General features: G+C 47.9%; 1 protein-coding gene across 7 annotated transcripts in view; it reads left to right on the top strand.

The window, feature by feature from the left end:
- The window catches only part of NAV2 (neuron navigator 2), a 426264-nt gene that overhangs the window by 353719 nt on the left and 49878 nt on the right, over nucleotides 1–22667 (top strand). For 3 of the 7 annotated variants that reach the window (XM_069565338.1, XM_069565335.1, XM_069565340.1), the window contains 8 exons: nucleotides 2230–2521; nucleotides 3271–3973; nucleotides 6904–7371; nucleotides 8031–8096; nucleotides 9453–9497; nucleotides 11813–11973; nucleotides 13323–13511; nucleotides 19584–19636. In XM_069565338.1, coding sequence (XP_069421439.1) covers nucleotides 2230–2521; nucleotides 3271–3973; nucleotides 6904–7371; nucleotides 8031–8096; nucleotides 9453–9497; nucleotides 11813–11973; nucleotides 13323–13511; nucleotides 19584–19636 — 1977 coding nt within the window. The remainder of the gene's footprint in view (nucleotides 1–2229; nucleotides 2522–3270; nucleotides 3974–6903; nucleotides 7372–8030; nucleotides 8097–9452; nucleotides 9498–11812; nucleotides 11974–13322; nucleotides 13512–19583; nucleotides 19637–22667) is intronic. The other 4 variants (XM_069565337.1, XM_069565341.1, XM_069565336.1 and 1 more) reach the window with 3 other exon arrangements.

The raw sequence follows: 22667 nt of genomic DNA, 5'->3' as shown, positions 1-22667 counted from the left end.
ATTAAATGATGCATGTAAAGCACTTTAGCCCAGTGCTAGCACACAGTAAATGCGTAGTAAATTTTAATTGTTATTGCTATTAGCATCACTATAATTTGATCAGGGAAAATAAGGTATAGGAACATTAAAAGAATAATTAATGCAGTATCCCAGGATGTGGTTTGTGCGAAGTTTTTAGTACCTCTTAGTGTATAAAAGAATGTGTTAGAATGTATTTGAACATAAGCTCCAGGAGGTTAATGATTTGTACTTTGTTCTCATTAAGCATAGTACTTCTGGTACCTAAAAACTTGCTCGATACATTGTGGTATCAAGTAAATATTTGTTGAGTGAATGTTTCTAAAGCCAAGATATTTCTGCCTCGGGACCTTTGCATGTACTCTTCCCCCTGCCTGGCATGCTCTTCCCTTAAACTCTTCTCTTAGTAAGTTTCTGTTCATTCTTTAGGGTACATCTTCAAAAAGGCCCTACCAAACTACCATTCCCTATCCCCATCGTCATAATCTAAATTACATCAGTGCTTGTAATACTCTCTCAGATTCCTTGTCCTTTTCCATTTATATGTCTTATATTTCCAAGCCTTGCCTCTTTCACTGGATCATAAGCTGCAGAAGGGATGAGATCCAATCTTACTCACAGATCCTCAGACCTACCCTGGTGCCTGGCAAACCACGTGTATGGAGGAAATTCAGGTTGAATGAATGCACTGGAAGGTTAAGGAAGGACCACAGGCTGGGGTGCTTGGGACATGGAGCGAGTCCCATGAGTTTCTGCTCCTCTCTAAAACTGATGAAGATGAAGACAGTTCGGTAATACTTACCTTCTTACCCTTCTTGACCAGGTGGCCATCCGGATTGGATGAGGTCCTTTTGTTAAAGTGTGCAGTAGCTCAAGAAGCGTGTGTTCACTGATTTCACTCATTTAATCATCGAGCCTTGATTGCTCACTTGCCAGGGACACGCCTCTGTCTGTGTCCCTTGCCACAGCTGAATGACGAGCTTCTCACAGCCCGGGAGTGTGTCTGTCCTCCTCTTCCTATGCCTCGTACCTAGCGGGAACTTCAGCATGTTTAAAGAGTGGTCGGGTAACCGAAGACACCCGTGAGATGGCAGAGGGAGAGAGCGGGGCGGCTGTGGTGGTGACTGAGAGGTGGCTGAACTTGGGCTGCTTGTCTGTATGGAGCTTTGTTCCCATTCAGCCAGCGTATTCCCTGGAGGAAGCCATCGGTACTGATCTCAAATGACAGGCATCAGGCCAGATTCTTGCCAGGGGGTCATTTTGATTTCCTTCTTTGCAGATGTTGCCCACTCTTGGTTGTGAAGTGTGGCACATATGGGACTTGTCTCTCAAGTCTCAAGTGTTGCTGACCTCCCTTCCCTTCCCTGGTCAGTGCACTCCCTCACCCTGCTGAAATCTGCTCGGACTGGTCCCAACCCCAAGGGAGGCCCCCCCAAAGCTTGCTTTCTGGCTAGCAAGTTATGGCTTTTAACTGCAGCAAATCATTAACATCACACTTCTGTCCCCTCCTGGGCTCCATGGCCAGGAGGTCAGCCCTCTTCCAAAGAAAGCTGGCTAATTATATCCCCTGTCCTCACAGAAGCCCACAAGAGGAGCAAGCCGTGGCAGATGGATGGAGCTGGGCTGGGAGCAGGCACCCTCTGGCTGGCAGCACCCAGGGACGTGACTTCTGAGGAGTCGTTTCCTCTCTCAGCCCCTCTCTGTCCCTGATTCGAGGGGAGCTAGCAGCCTCAGTCTGTCCTCGCTCTCCGCTCTCCGCTCTCCGTGTGAGACTCTCTGTGTGATAGACTGTGGTGCTCAGGAGCCGGCAGAACAAAGGGGACCAGGGCTGGGGGGCTGGGAGCTGCAGAGAGCTCGGGCTGTCGGAGTTAGAGGAGGCACGTCGCCAAGGGGCAGAGCTGGGGGGCTCAGATCTTGCCGTAGCCCTGTCCTCTGGTTCTCCTGCATGGAACTCTCCCCCTCTTTTTCCTCTGGCTCCGTTTACTCTCCTCCCTCACTCCCTTCTCAGACATATTCGTATTCTTCACTTTCCTTGGACCCAACAAATCAGGCTTCCTAATAAGATAACCGGTACAAAGGCTTAAACGTTTTAAAGTGGGCATCTGTTATTTTTCCCCTAACTTGTCCAGGACATGGGCCTTTTTGCTCCAGAGTGAGGGGCTCCCTAGCCTGGGGTTTGAGAAAGACTGATTCAGAGGGTCTCCTTCACAGACTGACGCGGAGAAACACTCACAGGTGGAGAGGAGTTCCCTGTGGTCCAGCGAGGATGTCAAGAAGTCAGACGGGGGCTCAGACAGCGGCATAAAGATGGAGCCGGGGTCGAAGTGGAGGCGGAACCCGTCTGACGTGTCCGATGAGTCTGACAAAAGCACGTCAGGCAAGAAGAACCCCGTCATCTCACAGACTGGCTCGTGGCGGCGAGGCATGACGGCTCAGGTCGGCATCACCATGCCAAGGACGAAGCCGGCTGCCCCGACAGGCACGCTCAAGACCCCCGGAACCGGTGAGTCAGAGGCATGCGCTGTCTCGCATGCGCGCTTGTCAGCTTCAAAACCGGGAAAGCAGTCGCGCTAGCAGGGCTTGATGTTTTCAAGTCCCTGTAAATGCTCAGGTATTACTTCTTAGGGTTTGGACTCTGCTCATAGCCAGCTTTCAGAAAGATTCATATCTTTGCCTTTTTCCAAGTGGAAATTTGTGAGCATGAGAGCCTCTTAAAGTCTGAAGACGGTTCAGCTGCCGAGACGTGTTCAATTGGTTGAAGCGTGGGCAGGCTCTGAGTTAACATACCCAGTGAAGACTGAAAGGGCACATGGTTATGAGCTGTTGATATGGTGAGTCAGTATTGCCCGTGATTTAAGGATGTGTATAAACAGGGGCAGAGTTTTTGCAGGAAGGTAGGATGCCCACTGAAGATGTTAGGGACAGCTTCTTAATGGATAGAGGGAGAATGGTCAGTAAAAGACAAGGTCTCCTTCCCAGACATGTCGGTGATTGGCTGGCTTTGCTTTATTCTGGGTAAATGTAGACTGCTTTGCAAATGAGGAAAATCACTGACATCTCCTAAAGGCTCTTGGTGACAGTCGTAGATGAGATTATCTTTATAAAAAGCTCTCTCCTCTGTCTCCCAAGGGGACTGCTTTCCCCCAGGAGAAAGCAAAGTCGTTCTTTGGAGTAGGGGAGAATTTTAAATACTCTGAGTTGACTGAGCTGGCTTCTTAATATGCAGGCAAACTTTGCTGATTTCTGTCGTAGGGAAAACAGACGATGCAAAAGTGTCTGAGAAAGGAAGGCTGTCACCCAAAGCCGCCCAGGTGAAGCGCTCCCCATCAGATGCCGGCCGCAGCAGTGGTGATGAATCCAAGAAGCCCCTCCCCAGCAGCTCCAGGACGCCCGCTGCCAATGCCAACAGCTTTGGGTTCAAGAAGCAGAGTGGCTCTGCTGCTGGCCTGGCCGTGATCACAGCCAGCGGGGCCACCGTCACGAGCAGGTCAGCCACACTGGGCAAAATCCCAAAGTCGTCCGCACTTGTCGGTCGGTCCACCGGTCGGAAGACGAGCATGGATGGGGCTCAGAATCAGGACGATGGGTATCTGTCTCTCAGCTCCCGGACGAACTTACAGTACCGGAGTCTGCCAAGGCCCAGTAAGTCCACCAGCCGGAACGGGGCCGGAAACAGGTCTAGTACCAGCAGCATAGATTCCAACATCAGCAGCAAGTCAGCCGGCCTGCCAGTGCCCAAGCTGAGGGAGCCTTCCAAAACAGCCCTGGGCAGCTCTCTGCCAGGTCTGGTCAACCAGACCGATAAGGAGAAAGGCATCTCTTCCGACAACGAGAGCGTGGCTTCCTGTAACTCGGTGAAGGTGAACCCGCCGCCCCAGCCCGTGTCCAGTGCGGCTCAGGCCACTCTCCAGCCAGGGGCCAAGTACCCTGATGTGGCCTCTCCCACGCTCCGCAGGTAAGTGGGTAAACAGCATTGAGTGGAACTGGAATATGTGATGTGGAATGGCATCCTGGATTCATAATTTCCTGTTTCTTAGCTGAAACCATCTCTGGTTTTCTCCGCTTCAGTCCTCTAATAAAGCTGTTTGGTCAGATGCTGCCAGCAGCTTTGAGTATTTTCCCGTGTTGGTGTGAAAAACATAAGCCTCTGAAATCCATCATCCTGCATTTGAATCCTAGGTCCACCTTATGTAGCCACCGTGTAACCTCTCTTAATACTTCTGCCTCCATTTCCTCATCTGTAAAATGGGGATGATACCTACCTGTGACCATTAATCTATGTAGCCATATTTAGCCCATAGTAAGTACTCAGTAAAATAGTTAGTTACCATCGAAGATGAGTTCCTAATACCCCCTTAGATCTAGATGAGGAGCTCAAGGAAAATAGTTTTTTTTTTAAAAGCTGTTAACTCAGATTCCTCATCGTTATGCCAGATAGTGATCTTGGCCTGATCTTTTCCCCAAATAGTCCAGTATCCCCCCACACACTTTTTTTTATACTGCGTGCATGATTCCAAATTAGTCTCTGAAATGTTAGCTTCCTTTACAAAAAAGAAAAAAACAATTCTTAAAGCAGAAGTGTTTCTGAAAAATAGAATTTCCTTTCAGTTTATACAACTTTTTGCCTCATTATAACATACAGTGGACCATCTTTAAAACTGCAGCCGCATAGGGCACAGTTCATCCTACCTTTTCAGGAAAGAGTAAGTCCCGAGGATAGAAAATTTAACAGTGGAAAAATAAAACTTATGTGCACATGTACATATTTGGGAATGAATAGGAATGTTTGCAAAGCCTTCAGAAGAAGCATTCCACATGAAAGGTATAATGAAGCAGTTCACTGTTCTTTGTCTAGACTTGATTATTAGAATTTCAGTAATGATTATTTTTTCAGGGGAAGGTCCTACTGGGCTGTTCTTTGTTGTTTAAACAGGTTGCCTTGTAAATGAAAATTTTCTCTGCTTCTTGCCTCAAGTATTATATGTAATATTCTCTTTGGTATTATAGATTTCCTTTAGTAGCTACAAAGGCATTTTACTAGACCCTGAGGCTAGTGTAATAGAATACTTGAAAATGCATGCAGCTTCTTAGGCTCTGAACTAAGCACCTTTCAGCCCATTCCTAGCAATTACATTTTTCCTAAGTTAGTAAGGTGTTCTGAATTCTCTCATTGTGCCTTGATATGAAGGAGAGGCGTCTTAAGTGAACTGTGATAGCTGTCTTCAAGTGGTGTGAAGGACTAGCAGAAAAAAGACTGGGCTCTTTCTGTGTAGTTACATATAGTAGGATTAGGAGCAATGCGTACAAGTCAGGAAGATGTGGATTAGATTTTGGTTTTGTAACAGCTGGAAGTGCTTGGCAGTGAAGCCACTTAGCCTTTGGAGTAGAGTAGTGAGGCCCCTGTCACTGCGGGCGTGCACGTACTCTAAAGCCAAGGTTCTGCAACAGAATAGTTCTTTCTCTGTCACCAGGCAGAGAGTGCTCTTCTTCTATCACCAGATATTGTAGTGAGGGTTGATCATGTTTATTTATTTCTATAGTAATTGAGATTTGTAAGGACTGTTTAGGCTTCCCAGGTAGCTTAGTGGTAAAAAAAAAAACCTGCCTGCCAAGCAGGAGACGCAGGTTCGATCCCTGAGGTCGAAGATTCCCTAAAGAAGGAAATGGCAACCCACTCCAGTATTCTTACCTGGGAAATACAGGGGCAAAGGAGCATGGCGGGCTATAGTCCATGGGGTTGCAAAAGAGTTGGACACGATTTAGCAACTAAACAACATGGACTGTTTAGAGAGGATGGTGGTGGTGGTTTAGTTGCTAAAATGTGTCCAACTTTTGCAGCCCCATGGACTGTAGCCTGCCAGCCTCCTCTGTCCATGGGATTCTCCAGGCAAGAATAATGGAGTGGGTTGCCATTTCCTTCTCCACTGGAGAGGATAGAAGATCAAATTTACATGACTTGACCAGCTGGGTGGAAGGCAACCTGTCTAGTATGTAGTGGGTATCATTTCTTTTCTGAGATACCTGTTTCATAAGAGTTTTAGTGGATGGAATCAGGCCATTGTTATAAGAGCATGGACTGTCCTTCGACTTTAAGGTAGTCGCTCCATCCTACCAGAGAACTCTCTGCCAGCAGAAAAGGGGAGTGTTTGTGCCGTTCCCTCTGTCCTTGGTAGCACGGTTTTGGTCATGAGCAGTTGGGGGGATGACGTGCAAGGGCATTTCTGTGTGTCTGTCACGGAGACGCCGTTCACACCTGGCGTGTCTGGCCTGACATCCTGTGAACCCTGCAAGGTTTTGAGCATATCACTGGGCAGCCCTTGCTCTCTGGCCCTAAAAGACACCTTCTTGCCAGGCTTTTGTGCAAGAATGAATCTGGAGGACACATTGCCCAGGTTGCCTGCAGATCCAGACTCCTGTTCCTGTTGCTGCATGTTTGCTCAGAGATCAGAGAAACCAAATCCTTCGGAGCCGAACTGTCATAAATGAGGGCATGCTTTGTGCCTGGGGTCACAGATACAAAGATGATTAAGACAGCTCGTTTCTCTTCTAGATGTTTCCTGGACAGGGGCAGTTTTCTAGTTACTCTATGTAAAGAAAGAGAAGCAAGATCTTGAAGTAGCAAAGGAGAGGCCAGTAGATTACTGCCCGTCTCCCTTTCGCTCAGATCCAGGGTCTCAGTGGCATCTGAGAACTTGAAGGTGGAGCCTTTGCTCCACCAGTGCCTGGCCCGTTGTACCTTTCCCAGGGGACTGCCTCAAGCCCTGGGAAGGACCCCACCTCCCTCCCCAGGGACCCTTACTGGCTCCTGCTCCCCGCCCTCCTCTGACAGCCCAGCGCCCCCTGGCCTTGGGTGTTCAACCCACACAACCCTTTGTCTCTTCGCAGACTCTTTGGTGGGAAGCCTACCAAGCAAGTGCCCATCGCCACAGCTGAAAACCTGAAAAGCTCGGTGGTCATCTCCAACCCTCACGCCACCCTGAGCCAGCAGGGTAACTTAGAGTCCCCCTCGGGCAGCGGCGTCCTGAGCAGCGGGAGCAGCAGCCCTCTCTACAGTAAGAATGTGGACAGCACCCAGTCCCCCCTGGCCTCCAGCCCCAGCTCTGCCCACTCGGGCCCCTCCAACAGCCTCACCTGGGGCACGAATGCAAGCAGCTCCTCGGCCGTGAGCAAGGACGGCCTGGGCTTCCAGTCGGTCAGCAGCCTCCACACCAGCTGCGAGTCCATTGACATCTCCCTGGGCAGCGGAGGGGCGCTGAGCCACAACTCCTCCACCGGCCTCATCGCTGCCTCCAAGGACGACGCCCTCACCCCCTTTGTCAGAACCAACAGTGTGAAGACCACACTGTCGGAAAGGTTGGTGCTGTGCATTTGGCTGCCTTTATCTCCCTGAAAGACGCCCCTCCAAGAGTCCAGACGTTATGTTAGGAAGCCCAGGTGTTGTTTACCATTGCTGGGCGATTTCTCCCTTTCGGATCACTGCTGTCTCTCCAGGGGGAAGCCAGTTTGGGTTGGAGTAAGCCGGGCTCTGCTTCCTGTTATCTTTCTCACTGTGGTTACTCTCAGTGCGTGGAGTTGCTGCAAGTCTCCTGGGGGCAGATTCCATGCTTCCGTTTTAAAACAGCATTCCACCTGCGAGGTCCTTCCTTTTTATCCTGTTTGTTCATCACCTGCTTCTTTCCCTGCCCTTCTAATGGTGCAGGCCGAATCAGTGGCAGCTGCGTCCACGGAGTGTGTGGTGTGGTGCTCCTTAAGCAGCTGAGTGGAAGTGGCACACACCCTCCTACCAAAGGGCTGCTGGGCAGAGTGATAGGAAATCATGCACCCAGAGTCTTCCTCAGAGCTTCGAATCTCACTGTAGCAGTGATAACGTATCTGCCTTCTCCACATGGGGAAGAAAGCCAGTATCGGCCCTGGGAATGAGGAAAATGTTCTGGTCATTGTGTGTGACGCCCTGCCCCCTTCCTTCCGATCTAATGCTCCCTCTCTTGTTTTCCACCTGCCTGGCCTTCTAGCCCTCTCTCTTCCCCTGCCGCTAGCCCTAAGTTCTGCAGAAGTACTCTGCCCCGGAAACAGGACAGGTAATGACATCGTAGGCCGGGGACCCCACCGAGCCTCTAGCATCCTCTGCCCCACCCTGTGTCGAGCCGGATGTTTTGTGTGAGGCTGTTGGCCTGTGGCTTCCGCTTGTGCTCGTGGCCCCGGTGTACTCTGTGACCTACCCCCCAATCCCAGACATGCCCGTGAGGGTCAGTTCCGCTGTCCACAGAGCTCAGGAAGAGGTGCATGGGGCCGGCCCCTCCTCTCCCAGCTTGGGAAGGAACCTCAAACCTGCCACCTGGAAAGGGGCGGCAGAAGCTCTCACTGGCATGTCAGCCTCCCCCATGGCATGCTCCTTGCTCCCTGGCTTCCTGCCCTTCTGCCTCCCTCCCTTCCCCCTCCAGGCCCAGACATGATCTACCACCCACCACGCGGCTTGGCCCTCACCTTTGTCTCCCCTCTCCCCCTTCTCCCCACGCAGCTGGCTCTTCGCCCTCTCCAAGGCCTTTGCTGCAGTTTGGCTCTGTGTCTCGCGGGCTGTTGTGTTCTGGGTGCCCATTTTCTGTAAAGATAAGAACGTGGGGAGTGTTGTTGGCCCCCAGCTGCCCTGTGGGTGGGCCTCAGAGATGGATTATTGACCTTGAATTTGTGGGGGAGCCATGGCTTGGCCAAACATAATAAGCAGATGTTGTTTCATGCTAGGGGAAAAAAAAAATTAGGGAAAACCCTCTTCACCATGTCAACAGCAAAAACGTTGCTTTGGTCAGACTCAGAGACCAAGCCTTTTAAACCTCCGCCTTTGGAAATCCGAATGCTGTGACTTTGTCAGCCAGCAAGTTGTAACATGCCCCAACTCTGCTCAAGGCTCAGCTTCTAGCTCCACCCAATGAGGGCCTCAAAAACTGAGAGGGATCCGGAATCCATTTGTTACAGATGAATTCCAAATATGCAGACTGCTGGCCTCTTGAAACCGTCCAACAAGTCCCTTCTTTCACTTGAAGTCATCACCGGAGGCATCTGGGGGTGGGCCAGAGTGGTTACGGGCGCAGAGAGCCCTAAGCGCTGGTGGTACCGATGGGCGACGGGCCCAGGAAGGCGTGGGCCCTGCTTCAAGGTGGGGGCAGCCCCTGGGTTCGGCTCTGAACCCGGGGGAAAGGAAGGAGCAGGTGGGGCCGAGAGGCTCAGACCGCCTGGTGCCGGGGTTGGAGGCGCCCAGCTGTGAGCACGGGCCTCGGTTGCCTTGCCCCCGTGGCTGTGTTGCATGCAATGGACTTCTCCCCGGTGAAGTGAGTCTCTTCCTCCAGATCTCTTGGCGCCCCTGAGCCTTTCCCACCTCACGCTGCCTGTTCTCCCTGAGCTTCTCCGAGGTTCTCACGTGTGTTTTAACTTTCCTACAGTGACCCGCACCTTGATAGGAACACTTTGCCTAAAAAAGGACTCAGGTATCTGTGTTTCCTCCTTGCATCCGTGCCATCTGCCGTGGCTCTGGGGCTTGGCTGTGTGGCTAGCTGGCTGATGGGGGTGCGGGTGGGCTGGGGGTCCCCGCTTGGGCCCACGCGGCAGGACCCTGTGGACGATGGCTCTCCTTGCAACCCTCTTGTTCTCATCTCTCCATTTGTTGGCTTCTTTTGCTTGAGCAGGGGCTGTGCTCTTTCGGGCTTACTGTGGTCAAACCATCTCATGACAGCCATCCCTGAGCAAACCCGGAGAGCAGTTACTGCTACTGCTGGGGCCAGTGGGTTTGATCGCTGATCACTTCGCCATGACCATTCCATCCACGGGCTGTCTTCTGAGAGAAAGGACATGACTTGTAGCATGTTGATTTGTCAGCCAGGACACGATCAAAGGAGAGAAATATTCCCCTCCCTCCCTACCCACAGTTTGAGGATTTCTGACTATCTGGCCCATAGAAAATTGCTAAGGACAGATGCTTTGCACTTGTCAGAATATTCTAATCAAAAATTGGGCCAGTTTTCAATGCCCCACAAGATATAGGGCGATTTTTTTTTTAATTTAAAGAAAGAAAAGACTTTCTTTCCCAGAAGGAGTGTCCTCTCATTCACTATAAGTGATGGCTCATTTTTGACTCTGGTCCTGGTGTAACAAGATGCTATAAGTCACCATTGCTCACGCCGTTCACCTCACTTTACCACCCAGAAGAACTTCAGTCCTCCCGCCTGTCCCGTGATCTTAATGTCATGTGGTTGCAGCTGTCATTTCTCTCGCTCTCTAAACACCTCGTTCTTTGTAGCATCAGCTTCACCCTGCACTAAGCGTTAAGAGCTTTTGCAAAACATGGAAGTTGGAATGAAATGTTTCGTTGCTGCCATGTATGTCGGTAGTTAATATCCAGCAGCTCTTAAGGCTGAGAGCATTTTGACCAGTAATGGAAGGTAGGTATCAATGCTTCCTTTCAGCAGGAGCTCCGAGTGCAGCCAAATCTAAGAATCTGAGAAGTATTGAAAAACCCCCAGCAGGCCTCCCGAGGGAGGAAGGTTCAGCCTGTGGCCTTCGAGGGGGGCAGTTGGCAAGGCCTGTTGTATTTAACAGTTTTCATCATGCCTGTGAGAGCTGCTTGTTGGCACTCAGGCTAGTGTTTAAATCATATCCACTCTTCACATGAGTTTGACCTTGATGCCCCACTGTTGCTTCGTGTGGAAGCTCAGTTCTGAATATTAGCATTTCATAATCCTGTGTATATTTCTGGAGCAGATCTATCCTATGAAAATTATGTAACTCTGACTTTTAAAAATTGTTTTTTTTTAATTCAGAATGGAGATATGTGACATGGTATCCTCAGCCAATTAATGGGACCTAGAAAGTCCAATTCTAGATTAAGGAAGAACCATGTCTATATTTCAAATTCTCACTGTGGCTCTCTTTCTGGCTCACCCACTCTGTACACACACATATCCAGTAGTTACCCCACCAAAATCTGTTTATAAGTCCAAAGTACTCTGGTCACTTGGACACTTTAGACATTTGAGATGCTGCCTGTGGGCATAATGAGGAGAGCATGGGTTTGGGGGTCAGGCACGTATGGATCGACACCTCAGTAAAATGGAAATGATTGCACCTGAGTTGCTGGGCAAGTCTCAGGCTTCAGCAAGATAATGTCTGTGAAGGCGCCCGGCACGTTGGAGACATTCAGTAAATCATTACCAAATTTGTTTCAGAAGCAACGAGGAGGTGGGCCTCGTGTGAGACCCAGTGATTTGGGGTCCCCTTTCTGAAGACTGGTCTCTGCCAGATTGCAGCCACTGCTCTCAACACTGGTCTCCTCACACCTTCTGTTACGTGTCTGGTTTCTGATACTCTGCGATTCGTGGCTGCTTATTTGCACTTCAGAATGCAGATGCCAGGAGCTATCTAATTAAAACTTCCTCAAAGCTCTGACAGCAGCTCGTTTCACTGCCTCAGTCCTGTCAAGGTGGGGGCTTTGAAATGACACCGTCATGAATCAACATGTTACAGATACGCCCAGGGACGGCTCTTTGAGCATTTACCAGTCTCCTTCCCTTTATGTAGTTCCCTTTAGGAACTGCAGTTTTCCCCAAAGACAGCCAAGTAGCCAAAAAGGTTTTGAGAAAATCTGTGAATTGCAGAATGTGTAGCAATCTGATTTTTCAAACCTCAGACTTTCTTCTTATATGTTTGGATATATATTTTCTTTTTATATGTTTGTTATCCGCTCCAGGGCACTCATTCTCATAAACATTGTTCCTAGTTAATCCCAGCCTGATTTCTGTCTGTCCAGGTATACCCCCACCTCCCAGCTCCGCACACAAGAAGACGCAAAAGAATGGTTACGGTCCCACTCTGCAGGAGGCCTGCAGGACACCACCGCCAACTCCCCTTTCTCCTCTGGCTCCAGTGTAACTTCTCCTTCTGGAACAAGATTCAACTTTTCTCAGCTGGGTGAGTAGCCACTTGGCATTTAACAATGTTGATTGGCACCTTGGGGCGGAGGTTATCTTACATTTTGAGAGACATGTGGTCATGTAGCTCTCGGTATCTGATCAGCCCTCAGCAGTGAAGTTTGATTACAGGCAATTGATAGCAACAGGAAAGAGAAAGGTTTCTTGGTTCTCTTCCAGTAATTTTCTCTGCATGGTTGATGTAGGTAGGGCAAACTATCCGTGGAATGAAAAGCATGTATTCTAAGATCTCTGAAGAAGTACGTTCTACAGCATATCCCATATATGGTCATCCTCCTTGCTTTATTAAACCGGAAATAAAGATCAAGTTTTGATTGAATGAGTATTCTTGGAAGTGCCTACTGGTGACATAAGGCTTTGACTGGCACAATGAGGAAAGGAAAAGAATTTGTATCATAGTCCCTGCTGGCTTGTCAACAGATGCTTTTTTAGAAAGACAGACAGCCACACAGACTCATCAACAGGTAAACGAGAATTGGTCAAAGTTTTATGTGAAATCATGTAGAAACTGAATGTGATCTAATAGCAAGTATTATACACAGAGAAAGGAAGGACTAGTCCTGGCTTGAATGACTGAAGGTTACATGGAGGTGGCGGGATGAGAGCTGAGCTTTCCAAGATGGATACAGAGGGAAGTATTTTTTTTTTTCCAGTCTCATCTCATTCTTCAGAGAGGCAGCCTTTTCTGATTATTGTGAATAAGAAGCTCAGTCTTTAAGGACTTCTAATCAAGGAAGGCTTAACTCTTCATTTTTAATGAACCGAATGCACTTCTAAACTATTTTACATTACTGAAGTGGACAGGAGTTTAATAAGAAAGCCAGTTTCAGCTAAAGTACATGCACCCCCTTTGCACTGAAGCTCTGCAGGCCCCACTATGAAATCTCCCCATCAGAGACGGTGAGACCTGTGTTCCTGTTGTTCTTTTCTCGGCTGTAACTCTTTGAGGCAAGAGTTTCTTGTCATGCACAAATGCTTCCCATCTGATCAAAAGCCCGGCAGAACTATTTTGGGCTTTTGGCTTTAGAGAGAATTGTTCCAGATGAGCCCAGAGAGTAATTAGCTCATGCCTGGAAGGTGACACTAGCTTGTCTGAACGTGCCAAGTGGGAAAGCTGGGGCCCGGAGCCTCGCTTTGGAACTGACCCACCTTTCCTCCCTTATTTTTAGCTCAAAGTGTGTTTCTCAAATGCTGAAGTGACTACCTTTGAGAAAACAGTCAAAGGGAGAGGAGTTGACGGGGCCGGAGATGGCTGATCGTCAGCAGTCTCCTCTCCGTCCCCTTAGGGACGTGAGCCTCCAACTTTTTGACTGACTCCTTTCTTTGCAGCGAGTCCCACCACCGTCACCCAGATGAGCTTGTCCAACCCGACCATGCTGAGGACCCACAGCCTCTCCAATGCCGACGGGCAGTATGACCCGTACACCGACACCCGCTTCCGCAACAGCTCCATGTCCCTGGACGAGAAGAGCAGAACCATGAGCCGCTCAGGCTCATTCCGCGATGGGTTTGAGGAAGGTAAGCAAGCCAGGAGATTCACTCTCTCTCCCGGCGTGCAGAGTGGTTAGCGGTCCTCCAGACTGAGTTCTCGTCGTCAGTGCAAAAGCCCACCCGCCCGAGTTTTTTCAAGTCACCCACTTGCGCTGGGGAACTGAACAGTAGGGTCTGACTCTCAGTTAACCTTGCAGGGCTTTAGGGAAGAGGCTGCTGACAAAACACTGGTGAGCCCTGGAGTTGACTGAGTTCCACTGTGAGGCTCAGGCTCAGCTGCTGCTGCTGCTGCACCACCTTGGCAACACCAGTTACAAGAAAGTTCCTTTCTCTGTGCCGATGCACCTGGTTCACTTTGGGGAGCTGTGGGCCGCCATGCTTCTCCACTTCTCTCCAGAATCTTCTATTCCTTTTCTCAAGCACCAGTTTTTTCTTTAAGGTTGTTGCGTTCAGTTTTGCCCTTTTCCCTCTTTGCTTGCTAGTTGGGAATATTTGGGGTAGGATTTTTATGTTTTGTTCATTTTAATCAGAATTTGGGGGAGAAAACTACTGTGGGCACCTTCATCAGCCATCTTCCTACCTCAAATCATTTCTTCTCCCTCCAGGCAAAGTGTGAGTTAGGGGAGCCAGCAGCCAAAATGCCAGGCACGTCCCCCCACCCGCCTCCCAAAAAGCAAAGGTGAAGTTGATAATATACTTGTGTCTTATCATCACTGGTGTCTTACCAGTGATGAACATGGTTGAGGATATGGGGTAATACTACTGGGGTTTGAATTCCAGCCCCACTACTTCTTAGGTATATGATCTTGGACAAATTAACTTCACCTCTCTGTGCCTTTGTATTTTCACTGATAAAAATTAGGAGTACCTGGGTCCTGAAATTCTGAGAATTAAACAAAATAATATATATAAATGTTAATCCAATAATGCTGGTACCTGTCGTAGCCTGAACACTCAGCTTCAGCATTGATGTCCTGGCAGCTGGAAGTCCCCAGCCAGAGGAAGGCCAAACGAGGCTGAGAGCCCTAGCTGTACCTTCTTTTCCAGTGACAGAATATAACAGGGGTGGAGAGGCGAGTCCCTCTGCTCCTAGTCCCTGTGAGAGTGGGAAAATGTGCCCAGCGTCCTCCTGGTGGAACAAATGAAGTTGTGATTGTTGAGGAAATCCCTAAATAAGTCCAGAGGGGGAGAAATGCAGGATATTGGTTTCTGCTCTCCCCAGTGTTCTTTTTAACAAAAGTTTTAGAGTTTCGTTACAGAGCAGCTGCCCCCTGGTTAATCTTCCTTCATTCTCTCCACTCTGATTGTATCGTTTGCATCCAGGGAGCAGACACTAACTAGTCTGTAAATCCATATATGGGAACCCACTGGGATGGTGGATTAAGGCGGGGTGGAGCCTGAGTTACTGAGAATGTTTTGCTGGATTTAAGAGCTAGAAATCAGTGCTTTAACCACTCAGAGCAGTAACCACTCAGAGGGCATGTTGATCCTAAGGTGAAGGAGTAGGTCGTTTATCTTGAAGTTTTTTCTGCTCAGTGGGCGAGCAGAGCATGGCCAGGAAGCATTTCCCCACCCTCCTGATGATGACTCGAGTCTTGAGTGTGCCCTGTTCATCTGCTCCCTCCTGTGTGTACCTGAGTGAATGGAGTTCCGTCCTGCAACTTGTCCAAACAAGCATACTTCGCCTCATAAAGGTCCAGGACCATTACAGTATCATCATCAGATGGCTTTTATTTATTCCATCTGGAATCAAGCTGCTGTCAGGCAGCACAACTGTGGGATATCTGGGATGTTAAAGTGACATTGATAAAAAGGGCTTGCCCACAAGCAGTGTCTAGACTTTTGTAAACCCTGATGATTCATGGTGACGTGGAACTCACATGCAGAGGTAAAATCGAATTCAGGGAGAAGGAGCAGGGGCTGTTGTCGATGTATCAGTACTAAGAAACATGTTACATCTTCATCTTTTGGGAAATTTGGTATCAGAATGATTTTATTTCTTCCAAAGCTGTTACATTACAAAAGCAAAATAGGGCTCATGCAGTTAGGTATTTTTAATTCCACTGGCTGAAGACATTTCCCCCCCCCTCTTGAATATATAAACTCCTGGTGTTGCAGAAACAGCTGGGGAAAAAATTCATATCTCATGTTTGAACCAAATAGAACCTCCTCATAAGAGGCAGTTAGGTATATCATATGCCAGAAAGCAAATATTAATAGAAATTTGGGAAGAATTAGCACAAGTCCCTGTGTGAGGTTTTTGTGGGATCTAATTAGCACTTTGCCTTTTGAAAGAAATAAAAGTTATAAATATGTAGATGAGTACAAGCATGGCCCAGGTGCAACCTTTCAAAGTTATTTCAGGTAAATTTCCATCAGGCACATTATGCAATCTTCAAGTCAGCTTTAATAGTGTACTTTAGAGAGATGCTTGAGGCATTTTTCAAATGAATGTCTTTGGACTGAAAAAAAAATCCAGAACTTTACCAGTCATCCCTAAGAACTGGTGCAGTCTAAACCAGTTTATCTGGAGCCCACAGAAACAAAGCCGCTTATTAGTAAATAAATCCTGTATTGTAGCTCTCCTGTGCTTCTCGCCCCTGAGTTACACTTGGATTTAAGTCCTGGTACCTCCACTGTTAGAATGGTGACTTTCGGTAAGGGACTTGCCTTGGTCAGCCTATTTCCTGTTCACTAAAATGTGGAAAATAATTGTACCTACTTCAAAGGACTGACATGAAGATTAGGTGAGATAAATCCTAGAAGGCATTTCGTAGAATGACTTTGAAAGGGGTTTATAGTAAGTACTCCATCAGTGGTAGCTATTGGAACAGTTGTACGTTTTATTTTATCCTTCTCCCCCTGGGCCATTTCAACCCCATTTTTTTTATGGCAAAATTGAACAGAAGAAGTGACTTGGGGACTTTTTGCAGTCAGGACTACTAGGTACTGAACTCCTGAGCTCCCAGCCCTCTGTTTTTTCTGTTCAATCCTACTTTACGCTTTACCTTGGCCATAGCTGGGCTCTCTTACATGAACCTTCATCAGTGTGGTCTCCGTCTTCAGTTATGCTTTCTTAGCTGATTGAGAGGGTGGCCCAGTAGCCACAAGAACTGCATCTCATCTCACTGCCTCCTTTCGCAGCCCCCAGTAGCAGAGGGGCGTCTAGAGTGCGATGGCCAGATTCACGTTCTCTCTCCACTCCTGACTACCTGTGTGTGCTTGACCACGTCTCTTAACCCCTCTGGACCTTAGTTTACTCCTGCTTTCATTAGGGGTGGAAATTCCTGCCCTACTTGGAATATTACCTACACATTCTCTGTGATGTCGAGGATCACTTCAAACAGTACTATAAGTGAGAAATTGCTTTGGTTAGTATGAAGCTGAATATGTACATTATATATATATATAAAATATATGTGTGTGTGTATATATATATGATGCCCAAGTGTGACAGCAGAGGCGCTTGTTTGCTTTGTTGGCTAGAATATGCCCAGTTGTCATTCCATCATGCGATTTCACCCCATCTGTGCTTTAGGTTGGGGTGAAGTCACACGCTTCTCACACACACACTGCGTGCTTGCTTAGTCCCAGCTTATGCCTGTGTAGATTGAACGAGGGCTTTAGGAAGCCATTCTAAATATACCAGAAGGCTTTACCAAAAACAGAAAAGTAAACCTCAGAAACCAGTAAATGAGGTCACTCAAGGGCAAAGCCATCTCCAGATTTCTGGTCCACAGATCTTGTTCCTGAATGCTGTAGGACCTTACACGGGTCGCTTACCCTCTCTGGGTTTCAGATAGTCGGTGGCAGAGGTAGCCTGGATATTCTGTAGTTCCTTGTACCTTCAAATTTGGGGAAGTATAGGTCTAGGGAGGAAGCTGCAGGGCATGCCTCTGCTGCTCTGGGCTTTTTAAGTCTTATGTGCGTTTTGTTGTCCAGAAGTATCCCAGCCACATAACCCAGGCTCTGCCTTGGCTCAGCGTACTTGAAGGAGGGCCAGCTGCAGTGGTTCGGGCAGCCACATTCAGCTCGGGGTTGATCTGGAAAGCAAGGACTCTTCCTTTGGACCACAGCCTTGCTGTTGCTAGTTACAAGAGGAGTTAATTATAGAGAAAAATAATTACCTCCACCCGAAGCCTGCCAGATGTGCCTCTCTCTGCGTGCGGCCCCAAGCTTGCCCTGAGATGTTGCTGAAGGCAGTATCAGTGAATCCATGTGTATGAGACAGAGAAATAAGAGTCAGACTTCCATTTTTTCAGCAGCCAAAGTCCACACAGAAGCCCTGTGCAGGCCTCCGGAGCCAGCGTCTGGCAGGGCAGTGTGATGGCAGGGCGGCTCCATGCTACTCACATCTCTTCCCCAACCTTGGCCTCCACTGTCATTTCCCCGCTAGTGTCTGTGTCATGGGGCTAAAGTAACTTACCCTTTGGGATCGTTAGACCGCTAGCTTGGGCCATGAGAGACTTATGTTAATGTGTGGACATATTAACACTGAAAGCCATTATTGGCCATTAACACCTTAAGTTGACTTTTTATGGGCACAGGCCAGGTGAATGATAGATGGAGGAAGAACAGAGGGAAAGATCTAGAACCCCAGGCATTGCTGAGGAGGGTGGATGTAAGTGACAGTGCAGGGACGGCCTCAGGGAAGCTGGCAACTTCTGAGAGAGGAGAGGACCAGAAGTGCAAGCCCAGGATCTGTATAGTCAGAGGAGAGAGGAAGCTGCCCTGGAGAGGAACCTGCCATCTGGGAACCTTCTCCAGGTCAGGTTCCTGGAGAAGATGATGTTTGAGCTGATCCTGCTGGAGATCTGAATGGGCAGCGATGGGAAACTTCCTAAACCAAGGGCACTGCACCGAAAGAGACTCTGAGATGGCAAAGAACTTCACAGGTCATGCGTGAGAGAGCAGGGCAGGATTCAGAGTATGATAGCCTGAAGGAAGGCTGGGGTTCGGGACATTTATTGGGAATACGTTGTGGAGGCACCAGGGAGGGTGGTGCAGCCGTTCATGAGACATCTGTGGTCAGGCAGCTTCCGCCAACCGCTGATCCAAGTTGAGTTCACTCCTTGGGTGGTAAGTGAAAGCTGCTTAGTACACGTGTGTTCCTCTCCAGCTTCCCACTCTCAGATCACAGGTGAGAGTGCGGTGTGGTGGGGAGGGGAGGGCCATTCCACTCCTGATCAGGGAACCTGTGACCAACGCAAAGGTCTGTGATTTCTCCACAGGCATATTTCTATCTTTCAGGCAGTTTTTTGAGAGATTACTAGGAAAACGTCATTAAAGAATTTGGTTTCCAAGAAGAGAAGTCAGCCAGAATACCTAGTCCTGATGAAGACCGTGGCTTAAAATTACATGAAAACAGATAATAAAATGTTTCCATGGTTTGGGCGTGGGGGGCAGGAGGTGAAGGAGGAAAGTACAGGATGGTTCTAAGTCCCAAAGTCCAGTCACAATCAAGGAAGAGGACACTTTGTAAACATGACAAAAATCAGACGAAGAACCTAAGTTTCAATGGGTATGTTTTCTAACCAATGTTCTACTACATGGTCATCTTGAATGAATTTACTGTAGCCAACAGCCAGACTCTTATGTTCAGAATAATCGACTCATCATCTTTTTGCTTGCACAAAGGACAGATGCTGGCAAAATATAAAATACATTTGCAACACAATTTTAACCTTAAGGGACATATAAGAGAAAAGAAAGGAATAAAATCTGCTGGAACAAAGCAGGTAGCACTTGCCTCTGGGTATTAGAACTGAGTCACACAATTGATGACAGTGAATATGCTTCTTAACACTTCTCTGTACTTGCAACATTTAACTTAATTATGTATTATTTTGATAGGCAGAGGGGGGAAGTATTTAGAAGGTTGTAGGAAATAAAATGTGGTAACAGAAAAACGACTCCCATAGAAAATTATTCCTTACTTGACTTTGACCTGTCACCGAACCAGACAAGGTTGGGTCACGGTGAGGTTGTTGCTCTAAGCCTGGTAGTGTCCTCTGATGCCGAGTTTCTTCTTCCCTTCCCCTTTTGGGCTACCTAGTAGCCAGCTGTACAATTGACCTTTACTTTTTCTTTTATTCATAGTTCATGGATCCTCACTCTCCTTGGTTTCCAGCACATCATCAATTTATTCTACAGTGAGTATAAATCAATGCTGTATGGCTATGTGTGTCAAAAATAAAATATAAGCATGTCTCCTAGAGAAAGTATTTCCATCATAAGGGGATCAATTAGTTAGGGAACACAATTTGAAATTTACAAACAGCTATTGATTGTAATGTACCAACCAATAAATCAGAAGCTGACTTTTGTTAAAGTGGCATTGCACTTCAGGTAGTAACTGGTTAGAATGTATAAGATGCCTTTTACTGTTTTTTCTTTCTTTTTTTTAAAAAAAAATTCACTCACTTATCTGACTGCATGGGGTCTTAGTTATGGCATGCATCATTCAGGATCTTTTGTTGTGGCACATGGACTCTCTAGCTGTGGCTCACAATCATAGTTGCTCCTTGGCATGTGAGATCCCAGTTCCCCAGTCAGGGATCGAACCCGCTTCTCCTGCATTGGAAGGCAGATTCTTTAACTATTGGACTACCAAGGAAGTGCCAAGATGGCTTTTTCAACTTTGTATCTCCCTGTTTCTTTGTCTGTAAAGTAGAAAGAGTAGCAGTCCCTACTTTGTGGAGTTGTACTGAGAATTAAATATGTGAAGATTACTATTCACTGCAACGTAAACTCCTGGAGGACAAGGACTTTTTTCTGGTTTTATTCCTAGTGCCTAGAACTGGGCCTAGAACTTGAGCACACAGTGTTCAAATAACAGGTTTGAATGAAATAAGAAAATGCAGGTAAAAGCAGTGACTAGAATGCACACAGCCCAGAGGAAGCTCTGGTAAAGGAAAGCTGTCAGCCGTGAGAGGGCTACTGAGAAAAGCCACATGTAGCCAAGCAGTACTGGATTTGTTCGGGATGCTTTCTATGGCTATGTGCCTGACTATTTATCTTAAAAACTTTCATTCGGGAATTCATATAAGGAGAAAAAACACCTGATTAATTGGAAATTGGGGGTTCTTTAGACCTTCGTTCCATGAAGGACAGATGTTTTAATAACTCAGATTTTGGTAATGCCAGGTATCTGGGCTATGTCGTGGGACAAACTGTAGATAGCCCCTTGTAAGTTAAAGGCCATCCCAGAATCAAGTTAAAGAGCCCAGACTGTTCCTTCTTGAGCGTGTAGCGAGCAGACAGACTTCAGTGGTTATTGACATGGTCTGAGCTGAAGGACCTAGAAACATTCTCTTCTGTTCCTACCACCTTGTCCCTCCAACTCCAAAATAACCTCTTTCCTCTGCTACATCATCTTGTCTGAAATGTTATCAGAGTCTGGGCTTTCATCTTAAAGCCTTTATATATAGTAACTTTGGGAAGGGGTCATTCAAGCCATTATCCAGGAAAGCGCAAGGATGGCCTTCTAACTGTCAGTGGTTGAGGCCTCCTAGTCTTCCCCTCTAGAATGAAGTTCTGTGATGAGGGTACCAGAGGGGGTACTTGGAGACCTGGAGTCACTGCTTCCGCGGTGTTTCAGTCCGTTCAGTTCAGTCGCTCAGTCGTGTCCGACGCTGTGACCCCATGAATCACAGCACACCAGGCCTCCCTGTTCATCACCATCTCCCAGCGTTCACTCAAACTCACGTCCATCAAGTCGGTGATGCCATCCAGCCATCTCATCCTCTGTCGTTCCCTTCTCCTCCTGCCCCCAATCCCTCCCAGCATCAGGGTCTTTTCCAGTGAGTCAACTCTTCGCATGAGGTGGCCAAAGTACTGGAGTTTTCAGCTTTAGCATCATTCCTTCCAAAGAATACCCAGGGTTGATCCCCTTTAGAATGGACTGGTTGGATCTCCTTGCAGTCCAAGGGACTCTCAAGAGTCTTCTCCAACACCACAGTATTTACTGGCCCAAGTACATGGCAATATCTGGGCTGAGCCCTGAGGACTCTCCCCTCCTCTCTGAGGTGGAGAGAGGAGCCTGCTGCGGAAAGCAGAATCCAGAGGCGTGGAAGGCACGGGGCGGGGGCCGGGGGACTCTAGTTCTGTAGGTTTGGTGCGGTGTTGCCGCAGCAGACATTTCAGTGCCCAAGCCCCAAGTTTTCCCAGGGTTTCCTGTCCACACGTTTTTCACTCAGGAAAGCAACAGTTAGGGGCTGGCCTGCCTCAGCCAGCCTCAGAGCGAAAGGACGGGAGCTCTTCACCTGTGAGAATTCGACGGCAGGAAGCTATCACGTGCAGTTCCTGGCTGCTGCCCCTTCGTGCCTTTCATGCCCACCACTGAGATTTCTTGCAGCCACAGGCTCTCTTTCAGTAGCTTTTGTTCTGGTGTGTGGACCTGAAGCTGGTGGTTTCATGAAATTTGAAATTGTCCTTTTGGAGTTGATATAAATTCACAAATTACCAAAAACCTAATAATACTGCTGCTGCTGCTAAATCGCATCAGTCATGTCTGACTCTGAGCAACCTCATAGATGGCAGCCCACCAGGCTCCCCCTTCCCTGGGATTCTCCAGGCAAGAACACTGGAGTGGGTTGCCATTTCCTTCTTCAGTGCATGAAAGGGAAAAGTGAAAGTGAAGTCGCTCAGTTGTATCCGACTCTTCGTGACCCCATGGACTGCAGCCCACCAGGCTCCTCCACCCATGGGATTTTCCAGGCAAGAGTACTAGAGTGGGGTGCCATTGCCTTCTCTTCTAATAATACTAATACTTTTAAATTCCATGTTTATCTGGATAGCAAGAGACCTGAGACCTAACCCTAGTTTTTTCTCTTACTGTATGACTTTGGACAAATTACCTCCTTATTCTTCATTTTACCCTTGGTCTCAGGGAGCTAGGCCAGGTGGTCTCTGAGGTCAGTGAGTCAAGGGTTCCCATGTACTGTCCTTTACGTGAGCCTTCTCTGAGAATATAAGTTGCTTTTGCAGACTTAAAAAAAATAGTCTAACCTTTGAATGTTTTCACTGATGGAGTGCAATGCTCATTCCAAGGACAACTTCAAGTCTGACCAGACTGCTACCACCAAACAGTGGTGTGTGGTCCCTTATCTATTATTAGCTCCTTGATGATGATGAAATTCTGAAACAGATGCTTAGGCGCCTTTGCAAATGTTAAGGTAAACA

This window comes from Ovis canadensis, chromosome 21, assembly GCF_042477335.2.
Source record: "Ovis canadensis isolate MfBH-ARS-UI-01 breed Bighorn chromosome 21, ARS-UI_OviCan_v2, whole genome shotgun sequence".
NCBI classification, from domain to species: Eukaryota; Metazoa; Chordata; class Mammalia; order Artiodactyla; family Bovidae; genus Ovis; species Ovis canadensis.
This window is presented reverse-complemented; position numbering and strand designations above follow the sequence as displayed.